The 14,279-nt window shown below is 65.1% G+C and overlaps 1 protein-coding gene across 3 annotated transcripts; it reads right to left on the bottom strand.

The window, feature by feature from the left end:
- Positions 1-533: 533 nt before the first annotated feature.
- Positions 534-9,171, bottom strand: RBMS2 (RNA binding motif single stranded interacting protein 2). Of its 3 annotated transcripts, XM_083881145.1 has the most exons (13): positions 9,082-9,171; positions 7,752-7,900; positions 7,591-7,649; positions 7,420-7,511; positions 7,184-7,341; positions 5,515-5,594; positions 5,328-5,437; positions 5,174-5,220; positions 4,996-5,089; positions 4,836-4,883; positions 2,180-2,287; positions 2,020-2,097; positions 536-1,934 (listed from the first exon to the last, which is right to left on the bottom strand). In XM_083881145.1, the coding sequence occupies exons 1-13, from the start codon at positions 9,145-9,147 to the stop codon at positions 1,854-1,856; spliced, it is 1,170 nt and encodes a 389-aa protein (XP_083737271.1). In that variant the 5' UTR covers positions 9,148-9,171; the 3' UTR covers positions 536-1,853. The 3 variants fall into 3 exon arrangements, with proteins under 3 accessions (XP_083737269.1, XP_083737270.1, XP_083737271.1); XM_083881144.1 differs by having other exon boundaries at positions 535-2,097; positions 7,752-7,876; positions 9,082-9,162; XM_083881143.1 differs by having other exon boundaries at positions 534-2,097; positions 7,184-7,511.
- Between the last annotated feature and the right edge of the window lie 5,108 nt (positions 9,172-14,279).

Raw genomic sequence — 14,279 nt, 5'->3', positions numbered from 1 at the left:
TACAAAACTAGAAACCTCTCGAGATTTTTTTTTTTTCTTTTTAAAAAAAAGCAACTTAAAAACCTGTACAAAATGCGCTACGTATAAATTAAAGGGGGGGTGGGCCAGGAATGGGGGAGACTGGGGGGGGGTCTCAGCTTCTCCTCTACAGCTCAAAACTCCCCCGCCCCCTCCCCAAATCCCAGGACTGATGGGACCCCAAAATCTCAGCCCCCCCTCCAAACCAGCAGCGGGGTGGGGGCTCAGCATTGGGGGGGGGGGGTCCCAGAGCTCCCCCAGCCCCAATTGGGGGGTCCAGAGCAGGGTTTGAGGATGGGGGGGGGGTCTCCCTCTTTGGTTCCTTCCTTGGGGGGGCCACAAACCCCCCAACCAAAGGGGCCGTGCCCGGTTTTGGGGAGGGGGCGACCGGGCTGTAGCAGCAACAGGGGGGAGGTGGGTGATGGCTGGAAACCGGGGAGGGGGGGGGCGGCATCACCCCAGGGGGAGGGGGGGGGCACAGGGTTGAAGCCCCCCCGACACTCCCAGAGAGGGGCTGGGCGCCCACCCAGCTGTGGGGTGAGGTAGATGTGTGGTGGGGAGGGGTCCCCATGCCCCCCAAGTGTGGGGTGGGGGGTCCTGGGGGGGGGTGGAAGAACCGGGAGGCCCCTGGGCAGAGCTGGGGAGGGGGTGGAATTGGGGAGGGGGGCACAGCCGGAGCTGGAAGCAATTTTGGGTAGGGGGGATATAGGGGGGATATTGGGGGACTGCCCCCCACCCACTGCAGGAAGGGACGGACAGACAGACCCCCAGTGAGGGGGGTGCGAAGCCTTTATGGGGAGGGGGCTGCTCAGAGACCTCCCCCCCCCAATCTTTGGTTGCAAGAGCCGCCCCCGCGGGACCCCCTGATTGTCGCTGGGCGAGGGGGGGGGACGACAGCGGGGGGGGGGGTGGGCCGGGGTCCCCCCAGGGGTGGGGGGGCTCTAAAGTGCCTGGTTGACCCTCGGGGCGCCCCTCGAAGCTGGGGAGGGGGATTTTGGGGGGTTTGGGGGGGGGGGCGTTATTGCACTTGACCGACCCCCCCGGGGGCAGGAATGGCTGGGGGGGGGGGAGGGGAGGGGAGCACCCCCGGCCCTGCGGGGGGGCTGGTGCCCGGAGATTGGGGTGGGGAGGGGGGTTTCTCCATGGACCCCTCCCCTCTCCAGCACCCCGGACCCCGGGCCGGGGGCACCGGGCAGCAGAAGGCACGGGGGGCACCGGGGCCGGGGGGCCGCGGGCCCTGGAAGCACAATGGGGGTGGGGGGCGGCCGGGACCCCCGGTCCCCCCCGGGGCGGCGCGCGGCGGCTTTTGCCTTTTTTTTTTTCTTTTTTTTTCTTTTTTTTTCCCTATTTTTTTCTTTTTTTTTCCCTATTTTTTTTCTTTTTTTTCTTTTTTCGCCTTTTTTTTTTCTTCTTTTTTTTTTTCACCTTTTTTTTTTCTTTTCTTTTTTTTCGCCTTTTTTTTCCTTTTTTTTTCCGCCTTTTTTTTTCTTTTTTTTTCTTTTTTTTTTTTTCTCCTTTTTTTTTTTTTTTTTTCCTCTGTGTGTGTGTGGATTTTTTTCCTTTTTTTTAAAGTTTTTTTAGAAAACGCGGGAGGAAGAAAAGCCCTCCGAGGGGGAAGGGGAGGCGGAGGGGGGGGCGGCAGAGGGACCCCTCCCCTACCAACACCGGGACCCCCCCCTCGACCCCCGAGCTCAGGGACCCCCAGGCGGGGCTCAGAGCACTGGGGTGGGGGGGAGCACCGGGCGGGGGTCCCTCGGGCCGGGCGGGGGTCCCGGCGCGGCCCCTCCCGGGGGGATTTGAGGAGGGGGGTCCCTCGGGCCGGGCCCCCCCCGCCGCTACTTGGGGTAGGGGTAGGGGAAGGCGCCGGGCTCGGATGGAGACTCGATGGGGCCGTGGGTCGGGGCGGCTCCGCCGTCCTGCGGGGAGGGGTTAATGGACCCCCAAACCCTGAACCCCCAAACTCTGAACCCCCAAACCGCCTCCCAGAGCCCCCAGACTCACCTCCAGCGGGAGGGCAGGAGGCACCGGGGGGTACGGAGGGATGAAGGCTCCGGGGACGGCGGCGGCAGCGGGGACATACTGGGGACACCAGTGGGGAGAGGTCAGGGGGGGCTGGGAAGGGGTCAGGGGGATTTGGGGAGGGGTCTCAGAGGGGTCTTACCGTGCCTGCGCTGCCCAGAGAGAGGTGGCCGAGCTGCTGGGCCAGGGGGGCCACCACTGAGGGCTGGAGGGGGACGGCGTGGTCCACGGCGGGGGCCAGCACCGCGCCCTGCACGGCACCGTCAGCGCGGGGGGGACACGGGGGGACATGGGAGGACACGGGGGGACATGGGGACACAGGGCCATGGGGACACCCAGGGGGACATGGGGACAGGAGCCATGGGGACATGGCGGGGACATTGGGGCCATGGGGACGTGGCGGGGACACAGGCAGGATTAGGAGGGCCATGGGGACATGGGAGGAACAGGGACTGAAGACATGGGGACATGAGGGGACACGGGGGGGACATGGGGACTGGGGCCATGGGGACACGGGGGAGACATGGGTGGGATCAGGAGGGCCATGGGGACATGGGAGGGACATGGGGACTGGGGCCATGGGGACATGGGCAGGATCAGGAGGGCCATGGGGACACTGAGGGGACATGGGGGGGACAGGGGGACCAGGACCATGGGGACATGGAGGGGACAGGGACTGAGGCCATGGGGACATAGGGGAGACACAGGGATTGGGGCCATGGGGACACGGGAGAGACATGGGTGGGATCAGGAGGGCCATGGGGACATGGGAGGGACATGGGGACTGAGGCCATGGGGACATGGGGGGGACATGGGGACTGAGGCCATGGGGGAGACATAGGGACTGAGGCCATGGGGACATGGGGGACACGGGCATGATCAGGAGGGCCATGGGGACATGGGGGGGACATGGGGACTGGGGCCATGGGAAGGACACGGAGGGGACACAGGGACTGAGGCCATGGGGACACAGGGGAACACAGGTGGGATCAGGAGGGCCATGGGGACACTGGAGGGACACAGGCATGATCAGGAGGGCCATGGGGACATGGGAGGGACAGTGACTGAAGTCATGGGGACATGGGGGGGACACGGGGACTGGGACCATGGGGACACGGGGACCAGGGCCATGGGGGCGACATGGGGACCCACGGGGACAGGAGGGCCACGGGGACACGGGGGGGACACATGGGGACCAGGGCCATGGGGACACGGGTGGGATCAGGAGGGCCATGGGGCACTGGGGGGACATCGGGGGGGCACCAGGATCAGGGACATGGGGTCTCTGGGGGACAAGGAGGGGCACTGGGACCAGGGCCATGGGGACACAGGGAGGATCAGGAGGGCCATGGGGACATGGAAGGGCCATGGGGACACTGGAGGGACATGGGGACACTGGAGGGACATGGCAGGGCACCAGGATCAGGGCTGTGGGGACTCTGGGGGACATGGGGACACAGGCAGGATCAGAAGGGCCATGGGAGGGCCATGGGGACACTGAGGGACATGGGAGAGACACAGGAACAGGGCTCAAGGGGACATGGGGACATGGGTGGGACACAGGGAGCAGGGCCATGGGGACACTGAGGGCACAGGGAGGGGAATACAGGGACAGGGGCCATGGGGACACAGGAGAGCCCCGGGGGGACACAGGGACCATGGCCATGGGGACACTGGGGTGACCAGGGGGGCCATGGGGACACAGGAGAGCCCTAGGGGGACAATAAGGACCGTGGCCATGGGGACACTGAGGGCACATGGAGAGGGTTACAGGGGACAGGCTGTGGGGACACACAGGGGACATGAGGGGATTGGAGTGGTGGGGACACACCGGGGATTCAGGGATTGGGGTCATGGGGGGACATGAGCGACACAGGGAGGGGGGACATGGAGCACGAGCTGTGGGGACATACAGGGGACACAAGGGAATGGGGCGGTGGCAGGGGGACAGTACACAGAAAATGGGGTCGTGGGGGGACATGGGGACACACAGAGACATACAAGGGGACAAAAGGGGATGGCAGCTATGGGGACACACCAGGGACACAGGGAGGGGGGACATGGGGCATGAGCTGTGGGGACACACAGGGGACACAAGGAGATGGCAGAGTGACAATGCATAGAGAATGGGGTCATGAGGGGACATGGGGACACACGCAGGGCCATACAAGGGGATGGCAGCTATGGGGACACACCAGGGACACAGGGAGGGGGGACCGTGGTGACGCATGGAGGGGGGACAATGGGGACATTGGGACACGCAGAGGACACGAGGGTGGGGGACACTGTGCCCAGGGCTGCAGGGACACACAGACACAGAGAGGAGGGACATGGGGACACAGAGGGGACACAGAGGGGACACAGAGGGGACACAATGCAGGAGGGCACATAGGGACAGGGGCTGTGGGGACACACAGGGCATGGGGGACATGGGGGAGGAGATGGGACAGGGAGCCCCAGAGTGGGGCCAAAATGGGCGGGGTCTGTCAAAGGTGGGTGTGGCTTTCTGGAAAAGTGGGAGGGGCTTGTCTGCAGGGATGGGGCAAATGTGGGTGTGGCTTTTTTGCAAAGTGGGAGGAGTTTGGCCACAGGGGGTGGGGCAAAGGTGGGTGTGGCTTTTTTGCAAAGTGGGATGGATTGTCCACAGGGGGTGGAGCAAATATGGGTGGGGCAGGGGCAGGGCCAGGGCTCCAGCACCCCCTCCCCCATCCGGGCAGGTGTGGGTGGGGCAAATCCAACCAGGGGTTCCCACCCCCCCTCAGGGCGTGGCACCGGGCGTGGCACAGGGCGTGGCTCACCGTGGGCTGCACGAGGTAGGACTGGTGCATCCAGGTGGGGCCGTGGACCTGTGGGGGGCACCAAGTGGGAGCAGGTGGGCGCTCTCCACAACACCCCACCCCTTTCCCAGGTGGGGAACACCCCCCTCTCCCTTCCCAGGACCCCAAAACCCCCCCATACCTGGTAGGAGGACACCGGGGAGGGCAGGTAGGGGGCCAGGGCGGCGGGGGGGAGCATCCTGCCGGGGGCCAGCCCGTAGGGCGCCGGGTAGAACCTGCGGGGCGGGGGGTCAGGGCTGGGGGGGCCACGGCCGGCAGCCCCCTCCCCACCGGGGCTGGGGGGGCCCTGAGGCACCCACCCGTTCTGCAGCGCCGTCGCGGGGTCGTAGGCCAAGGTCACGGTGCCCTGGGGAGGGGGAAAAGGGTCAGTGCTGCACTGAAGCCCCTCCAAACCCTCCCCAAATTTCTGTTTTCCCCCCCCCAAACCCACCAAAATTTCTGTTTTCCCCTCACCGTGTCGCCGTCCCGGGCCCAGGCTCTGCCGTTGGACACGAACTTGCCCTGGCTCTGCCGTTTCTTCTGCCCCCCATCAGCAAACTTGCAGAGCAGAGGGTCTGGGGGGGCTGTGGGGGGGTGTCAGTGCTGTCAGTCAGCCCCAAACACCCCCAGAATCCCCTCCCGGGACCCCCCCTCAGCCCACCTGGAACCCCCGGGGGGGTTTTGATGAATTTCCCGTTGAAGTGGGTGATGACGGCCTCGCACTTCTCCGTGGATTCCATCCTGGGGGGAGCAGGGCTGGGCCAGGGGCCACGGGCGCGGCCCCCCAGCTCTGTGTGCCTCCCCCAGCCCCTGCAGCCCCCCCAGTATCCTTCATCCCCATCCCTGTGTGCCCCCCAGCCCCCCAAAACCCTTCATCCCCATCCCTGTGTGACCCCCCAGCCCCGCGCAGCCCCCCAAAACCCTTCATCCCCACCCCTGTGTGCCCCCCAGCCCCTGCAGCCCCCCAAAACCCTTCATCCCCATCCCTATGTAACTCCCAGCCCCCCAAAACCCTTCATCCCCATCCCTGTGTGCCCCCCCCTGCAGCCCCCCAAAACCCTTCATCCCCATCCCTATGTGCCCCCCCAGCCCCCTGCAGCCCCCCCAAGTCCACACCCCTCCTGCACTCCCCATCCTCCCCAGCCCTGTGTAGCCCCCCCAAATTACACGCCCTCCACAGCACGCCTCATTCTCTTGAGCCCCCCAGCCCCATGTGCCTCCCATTCCCTGCAGCTCCCCCAAATCCCTGTTCCCCCAGCCCTCCTCATCCTCCTGAGCACCCTCAACCCCACATACCCCCCATCCCCTGCAGCCCCCCAGTTCTGTGCAGCCCCCTCATCCTCCAAAGCACCCCCAGCCCCATATACCCTCATCCCTTGCAGCCTCCCCAAATCCCTGCTCCCTCAGCCCTCCCCATCCTCCTGAGCACCCCCAGCCCCATGTACCCCCATCCCCTGCAGCCCCCCAGTTCTGTGCAGCCCCCTCATCTCCTGCAGCCCCCCCAAATCCCTGCTCCCCCAGCCCTCCCCATCCTCCTGAGCACCCCCAGCCCCATATACCCCCCCATCCCCTGCAGCCCCCCCAGCTCTGTGCAGCCCCCCCAAATCCTTGTCCTCCTAGCCCTCCCCATCCTTGTGAGCCCTCCTTGCCCCATGTAGTCCCCTATCCCCTGCAGGCCCCCAAATCCCTGTTCCCCCAACCCTCCCCATCCTCCTGAGCACCCCCAGCCCCACATACCCCCATGTACCCCCATTCCCTGCAGCCCTCCCAGCCCTCCTCATCCTAAACACCCCCAGCCCCATGTACGCCCCCATCCCCTACAACCCCCTCAGCTCTGTGCAGCCCCCCCAAATTCCTGTCCCCCCGATCCTCCCCATCCTCCTGAGCACCCCCAACCCCATATACCCCCATCCCCTGCAGCTCCTCCAGCTCTGTGCAGCCCCCCTATCCCCTGCAGTGCCCCCAAATCCTTGTTCCCCCAACCCTCCTCATCCTCCTGAGCACCCCCAACCCCATAGATCCCCATTCCCTGCAGCCCCCCAGTTCTGTGCAGCCCCCTCATCCTCCTAAGCAGACCCAGCCCCACATACCCCCCACCATCCCCTGCAGCCCCCCCAGTTCTGTGCAGCCCCTGCAGCATTCCTCATTCTCCTAAGCACCCCCAGCCCCATGTACCCCCCCATTCCCTGCAGCCCCCCCAGCTCTGTGCACCCCCCCAAATCCCTGTCCCCCCCAGCCCTCCCCATCCTCCACAGCCCCATGAACCCCCATCCCCAGCAGCCCCTTCCCCAGCACCACCACTCCCCCCAGCCCTGCCAGGCCCCCCGTACCGTGCGAAGCCCACCCCCCGGCTGGCCCCGTGGGGGTCTCGCAGGATGCGGGTGGAGACCACCTGCCCAAAGGGCTTCAGCAGCGCCTCCAGCTCCTGCTCGTCCACGCCCAGCGGCAGGTTCGAGATGTACAGGTTGGTGGGGTCCTGCTCCTGTTGCTGTGGGGAGGGGTTCAAGGGGCTGCCTGGGTTTTTTGGGGGGTCCCGGGGGGCTCTGGGGGTCTCGGGGGTTTGTACCTTGGCCATTTGTGCCTGTACCCCGCTGGCTTTCAGCGCTGTCACGGCCTTTTGGGCGGCTGTGGGGCTGTCAAAGTCCACAAAACCATAACCTGGGGAGGGGTGAGAGGTCAGGGAGACCCTCCAGAGCCCACCCTGGACCCCCCACTCCATCCCCACTGCCCCCCCAACCTTTGCACTTGTTGGTTGTCTTGTCCAGGATGGCTTTGGTGGAGACAATCTTCCCATAGCTGGATTGGAGGGGAGAAAAAAAAGGGGGTCAGAACTCAGCGGGACCCCCAGCCCTCCCTGGGGGGTTCTGGGGACCCCAGCAGGACCCCAGCCCCACTCACGGCTGGCAGAGCTTGACCAGGTCCTGGTCTGTGGTGCCGGGGTGCAGCCCCCGGATGTAGAGGTTGGTCTTGCTGAGCTGGTCCGGGGCCCCCCCGGCTGGGCTGGGGCTGGGGGGGCCCAGGGGCTGTGCCGGGGGCACATAGGGCTGCTGTGGGGTGGGGAGGGGGATGGCAGGGGGTCAGTGCCCACCACAGCCCCCCAAAATCCTCCCTTAACCCCCAAAGGAGGATATGGGGAGGGGTTCTGCCCATCCTGGGGGGCTGCGGGGAACCCCCCCACCACTCCTGGGGACCCTCGAGGCAGCAGCAGATGGAAATCTCCAGGCTGATGTCAAATGTGAATCACCCGTGGGACCCCCACACCCTGGACCCCCCCGGGGCCCCCAGATCCCATAATTTCCCCCCAACCCCATTATCCCACCCCCAGACCCCATTTCTGCCCCCGGGGTCCCCATTATTTTCCCCCATTCTCCTCCTCCAGGTGTCTCCACCCTCCTCCCTCCCCCGAGCCCCCCAGGACCCCCAGGAACCCCAGATCCCATCATTATCCCCCTACCCCATTATCTCACCCCCAGACCCCATTTCTGCCCCCGGGGTCCCCATTATTTTCCCCCATCTCCCCATCCTCCTCCTCCGGGGGTCCCCACCCTCCTCCCTCCCTTGGGACCCCCCAGACCCCTCCCTCTCCCCCGGGGGTCCCCATTATTTCCCCCCCAGCTCCCCATTCTCCTCCCCCGGGGGTCCCCACCCTCCTCCCTCCCTTGGGACCCCCCAGACCCCTCCCTCTCCCCCGGGGGTCCCCCATCCTCCTCTCCCTCGGGCTTATCATCAACCCAGTTTCCCCCCATATTTCTCCCCCCACCCCATCAGAGCCCTTGTCATCCCCCTGTCCCTGGGGTCCCCATCCCCTTCACAGGGGTGTCCCTGTCGCCTGTCCCCCACCCCAAATGCCACTCCATGTCCCCAAATCCCCCCCATTTTCCCATATCCCCCCAAATCCCATCCCTGCTGCAGCTGGGGGGAGATGAGGATGGAGATGACCCCTCACCCAATTCCCCCAGCATTACAGACTGAGAACGGGGGAAACTGAGGCACGAACAAGGTTGGGGGGGGACAGAAAGGGCGAACACACAGGACCCCCCCCCCAGAGCCACCCCGGGAGCACCGGGGAGGGGACGATGACCAGAGCTGTCCCCAAGGTGGGGACACCGGGGGGGGGGGCTCACAGGAGTGTCCCCCCCCCATTCCCCGCCCCCCCCAGGCCTGTCCCACCGGGACCCGCCCCCGTTTATTCCCCACAGCGAGTTGGGCTCCCCCGTTGCTCCGGTACCTTCTTTCCGCCCTTGTTGTAGGCGAAGGCGGGGAGCCCCGAGCGCGGCGGCACCGAGAGCAGCATTTTCCCGAGCGCGAGGGGCCGGGACCGGGCGTGACGTCACGGCGGGAGCCAGCCTGGAATCCGGGCGGGCCCCGCCGCGCCGGGTCCTAGTGCCGGGCCTAGTGCGGGGTCCTAGTGCGGGTCTCCCGGGTCCTAGTGCCGGGCCTAGTGCGGGGTCCTAGTGCGGGTCTCCCGGGTCCTAGTGCCGGGCCTAGTGCGGGGTCCTAGTGCGGGTCTCCCGGGTCCTAGTGCCGGGCCTAGTGCGGGGTCCTAGTGCCGGGCCGCGGGGTCCTAGTGCGGGTCCGCGGGGTCTTAGTGCCGCTCCGCCGGGCGGGGCTGCCTCTGGGCCTGCCCGTGGTGTTTGCTGTTACTGGATCTGGTGTCCTGCCCCGGTGTCACCCCCTCCAACGGTGTCACCCTCCCCCGGTGTCACCCCTCGGTCCTGCCCCGTCACCCCTAGGTGTCACCCCCCCCCCCCCCCCACCGGGGTCACCCCCCTGGTGCTGCCTGAGACCCCCCCCTGGTGTCAATCTCCCCCCCCCCCCCCGGTGTCACCCCCCCCAGTGTCACCCCTCACCCCCCCCCCCCCCCGGTGTCACCGCCGTCCCCCCCCTCAGTGACCCCCGGGGGGTCTCACCCCCACCCTGGTTTTTGCCCCCCCCAAACAAATGAGGCATCCCCAGGTGAGACGCCCCCCACCCCAGACCGCCCGGGACCCCGGGGGAACACCGTGGGGGGGGACGGATCCCATACCCACCCTCTGCCTCATCAGCGCCAACCTGGGGGGGGGGGGTGTCTCTCTCTCTCTTTCTCTCTGTACCCACCGAGCCCCCCCTCTGCTCCGGGGGGGATTTCAAGGACCCCTCACCCTGAGACAGCACGGCCCCTTTAAGACAAGCCCCGCCTACCGTCGCCATTACCCCCTCGGCCCCGCCTTCCCGCCCGCACTGTGGGCGCGGCCATTTTGGAGGCGCCGGTCACGTGGTCCCACACCCCGCCCCGCCGCCATATTGGGCGCCTTTTTACTCCGTCACGTGACTGCGACAGGCCACGCCCTCCCTCACTGAGGCAGGGCTGGGGGCCGCCATCTTGGGCTTGGGAAAGGGGCAGATTTGGGGGGAGCCTGAGGGGGCTGTGGGGTGTCCTGAGGGTCTGTGGGATCAAATTGAGGTTTCTAGAGAGTTCTGAGGGCCTTCAGGGAAGGATTGAGGGGTGTAGAGTAGGATAGGAGGATTCTGGAGGCACCTGAGTGTCTGTAGGGCAGGATTGGGGGCGCCTGAGGAGGGTCTGTGGGATCAAATTGGGGTTTCTAGAGGGCTCTGAGGACCTGCGGGGGAGAATTGAGGAGTGTAGAGTAGGATGGGAGGATTCTGGAGGCACCTGAGTGTCTGTAGGGCAGGATTGGGGGCACCTGAGGGGTCTTTGGGGCCACATTGGGGTTTCTAACAGGCTCTGGGAACCTGCAGGGGAGGATTGAGGGGTGTAGAGTAGGATGGGAGGATTCTGGAGGCACCTGGGGGCACCTGAGTGTCTGTAGGGCAGGATTGGGGCACCCTGAGGAAGGTCTTTGGGGCAGGTTCTGGCATCTTGGGGGTTTATAGGGTCTATAGGGTGGGATTGGGGGTGCTGGAAGCACCTCAGAAAGGATCTATGAGGCAGAAGGAGCTCCTAAGAGAGTCTGGGCAGGATTAGGGGGCTCATAGGACACCTGGGGGGCATTTTGGGGGCTTCTGAGCATCTGTAGAACAGGTCTGGGATTACTGGGGGGCTGTGGGGCAGAATGGGGCACCTGGAGGATCTATAGGGCAGGACTGAGGGGGTTATAAGGCACCTGGAGGATCTATAGGGCAGGATTGAGGGGGTTATAAGGCACCTGGAGGGTCTATAGGGCAGGACTGAGGGGGTTATAAGGCACTTGGGGAGTCTACAAGACAAGATGGGGAGATCTTGGGGACACCTGGGGGGGTCTGTAGGTCTTGGTGGCCCCCAGAGGGGTCTGTGAGGTGATACAGAATCCCCGGAATATTCTGTCAGGGGCTGGGACAGCACAGGGGGACACAGGGGACACGTTTGTCCCATCCTCTGCGAGATCCCTTGTCCTGCTCAGTGTCCCCACAATGTCCCCTCCCTGTGTCCCCTCCATGACTGGCCACATATCCCACCATGGTGTCCCCCAGGGTGTCCCCCAGTTGTTCCCCTTCTCATCTCCCCTCCCCATTATCCCCCCTCAAATCCCCGTGTGACCCCATTGCTCCCCCTCATATCCCCCTGCGTGTCCCCCTTGTCTCCCCTCAAATCCCCCTGCGTGTCCCCCTTGTCCCCCCTTAAATCCCCCCTTGTGTGTCCCCCTTGTCCCCCTGAATATCCCCCCTTGTTTGTCCCCATTGTCCCCCCTCAAATCCCCTTGTGTGTCCCCCTTGTCCCCCCTCAAATCCCCCTGTGTGTCCCCATTATCCCCCCTCATATCCCTCTGCGTGTCCCCGTTGTCCCCCTTTAAATCCCCCTGTGTGTCCCCCTTGTCCCCCCTGCATGTCCTCCTTGTCCCCCCTCAAATCCCCCCCGTGTGACCCCATTGTCCCCCCTCAAATCCCCCTGTGTGTCCCCCTTGTCTCCTTGAATATCCTCCCCCTTATTCCCCCCCCCCCCAGTGTTGTCCCCCGCATGTTCCCCCCTTATTTCCCCCCCCAGGGCTGTCCTCTGGTGTCCCCCCGCATGTCCCCCCTTATTCCCCCCCCAAGTGCTGTCCCCCGGTGTCCCCCTTGTCCCCCCACATGTCCCCCACATATTCCCCCCTTATTCCCCCACCCAGGGCTATCCCCCCTTGTCCCCCCACATGTCCCCCTTGTCCCCCCGGTGTCCCCCCACATATTCTCCCCTTATTTCCCCCCCCCAGGGTGTCCCCCCACATGTCCCCCCCTTATTTCCTCTCCTCCCCAGTGCTGTCCCCCCGGTGTCCCCCACATATCCCCCCCTTAATCCCCCCCCCGCAGTGCTGTCCCCAATGCTGTCCCCAGGGTGTCCCCCCCGTACCCCCCTCCCCCGTGGTGTCCCCCCGGTGTCCCCCCGCGTGTCCCGGCGCTGTCCCAGCCCTTTGTGGCCGCGGATTGTTCTGGCTTTGCCGGGCTCAGCTCCCCCCGTGCTGAGCCAGGGCTTCGCCCGCTGACTCACCCCACGTGCGGGGCCGGTGCTGAGCCGGCAGAGCCACGGCCCGGGGGGGCACCGGGGCTGTCCCCCTGCTGTCCCCCAGGCCCCTCCTGCCATCTCTATGGGGACCTGCAGGGTGGGGTCAGTCCTGGCCCTGAGCTTGTCCTGGGTTTGTGACCCCCCAGGGATATCCCTGTCCCTAAATTGTGTCAGATGTGTGACCCCCACCCCGGGATACCCCTGTCCCTGAACTCTATCAGGTGTGACCCCCCCCCTCCCCAGGATACCCCTATCCCTGAATTGTGTCAGGTGTGTGACCCCTACCCTGGATACCCCAGTCCTTGAATTGTGTCAAGTGTGTGACCCTCCCCAGGATAATCCTGTCCCCATTCTTGTCCCAGCTGTCTGACACTCCCCCACCCCGGGACAGCCCTGTCCCTGAATTGTGCCAGGTGTGACCCCCTTGGGATAGCCCTGGCCCTGAATTGTCAGGTGTGTGACCCCCCCCCCCGGTATAGCCCTGTCCCCCAGCTTGTCCCAACTGTGTGATTCCCCCGGGGACAGCCCTGTCCCTGAATTGTGCCAGGTGTGACCCCCTTGGGATAGCCCTGGCCCTAAATTTTGTCAGGTGTGTGACCCCTCCTGGGATACCCCTGTCCCTGAATTGTGTCAGGTGTGTGACCTCCCTGGGATGCCCCTGTCCCCCCTGAATTGTGCCAGGTGCGACCCCCCTGGGATAGCCCTGTCCCGATTCTTGTCCCAGTTGTGTGACTCCCCTGGGATACCCCTATCCCTAAATTGTGTCAAGTGTGTGAACCCACTGGGACAGCCCTGTCCCTGAATTGTGCCAGGTGTGTGACCCCCTTGGGATAGACCTGGCCCTAAATTTTGTCAGGTGTGACCCCCTGGGATAGCCCTGTCCCCATTCTTGTCCCAGCTGTGTGACCCCTCCTGGGACAGCTCTGTCCCCCCTGAATTGTGCCAGGTGTGTGACCCCCCTGTGGACAGCCCCATTCCCCAGCTCATCCCCGGTGTGTGACCCTTTCCAAGACCCTGTCCCCACTCTTGTCACATGTGTGAGACCCCCTCCACCTCTGCCTCCTCCCAGACCCAATACAGCAAGGACAGCCCTGTCCCCATTCTTGTCCCAGCTGTGTCACCCCCCGCGGTCAGCCCTATTCCCAATTCTTGTCCCAGCTGTGTAACCCACCCTGCTCCCCCTGCCAGGGACAGCCCTGTCCCCATCTCCATCCACATGTGTCACCCCTCCCATTGTCCCACCAGGGACCCTGTCCCCACTCTTGTCCAAGGTGTGTGACATCACCCCCCCCCCACCAGGGGACATCCCCATACCCCGTGCTCATCTCAGGTGTGTCACCTTGTCCCCTGTGACCCCCCAGCCCCTCCTGGGACCCTGCCCCTGTGCTCATCCCAGGTGTGTCACCCTGTCCCCTGTCACCCCTCAGCCCTTCTCAGGACCCTCTCCCTGTGCTCATCCCAGGTGTCCCCCTGTGACCCCTCAGCCCCTCCTGGGACCCTGTCCCTGTCCCCATCCCAGGTGTGTCCCCCTGTCCCCTGTGACCCCTCAGCCCTTCTCAGGACCCTCTCCCTGTGCTCATCCCAGGTGTCACCCTGTGACCTCTCAGCCCCTCTCAGGACCCTGTCCCTGTCCCCATCCCAGGTGTTTGACCCCCCCAGGGACAGTCCTGTCCCCACTCTCATCCCAGATGTGTCACCCCCCTCTCACCCCCCTCAGCCTTTCATCCCGGCCTTTCATCTCTGGTCGTCCTGACAACACCCCAAAGGGTCCAGGGGGTTGCCATGGCACCCAGGGATGCTCCAAGCCCAAGGTAAAGACCCCCAAAGCCCCTCCCAAAATCCTGCCCCAACCTTAGCACCTCAGGGGTGCCCTGTGCCAAGGGGGTGGCAGTGCTGGGGGGTGACAGGGACAGGAGTGGCAGTGCCAGGGGGAAGGAGGTGCCCTCCCCAGGTGTGCTCTGCGCTCCCTC

Source organism: Zosterops lateralis (assembly GCF_965231275.1).
Source record: "Zosterops lateralis genome assembly, chromosome: 32".
NCBI classification, from domain to species: Eukaryota; Metazoa; Chordata; class Aves; order Passeriformes; family Zosteropidae; genus Zosterops; species Zosterops lateralis.
Note: the sequence above shows the minus strand (reverse complement) of the source record. Positions and strands in the feature narration are given on the sequence as shown.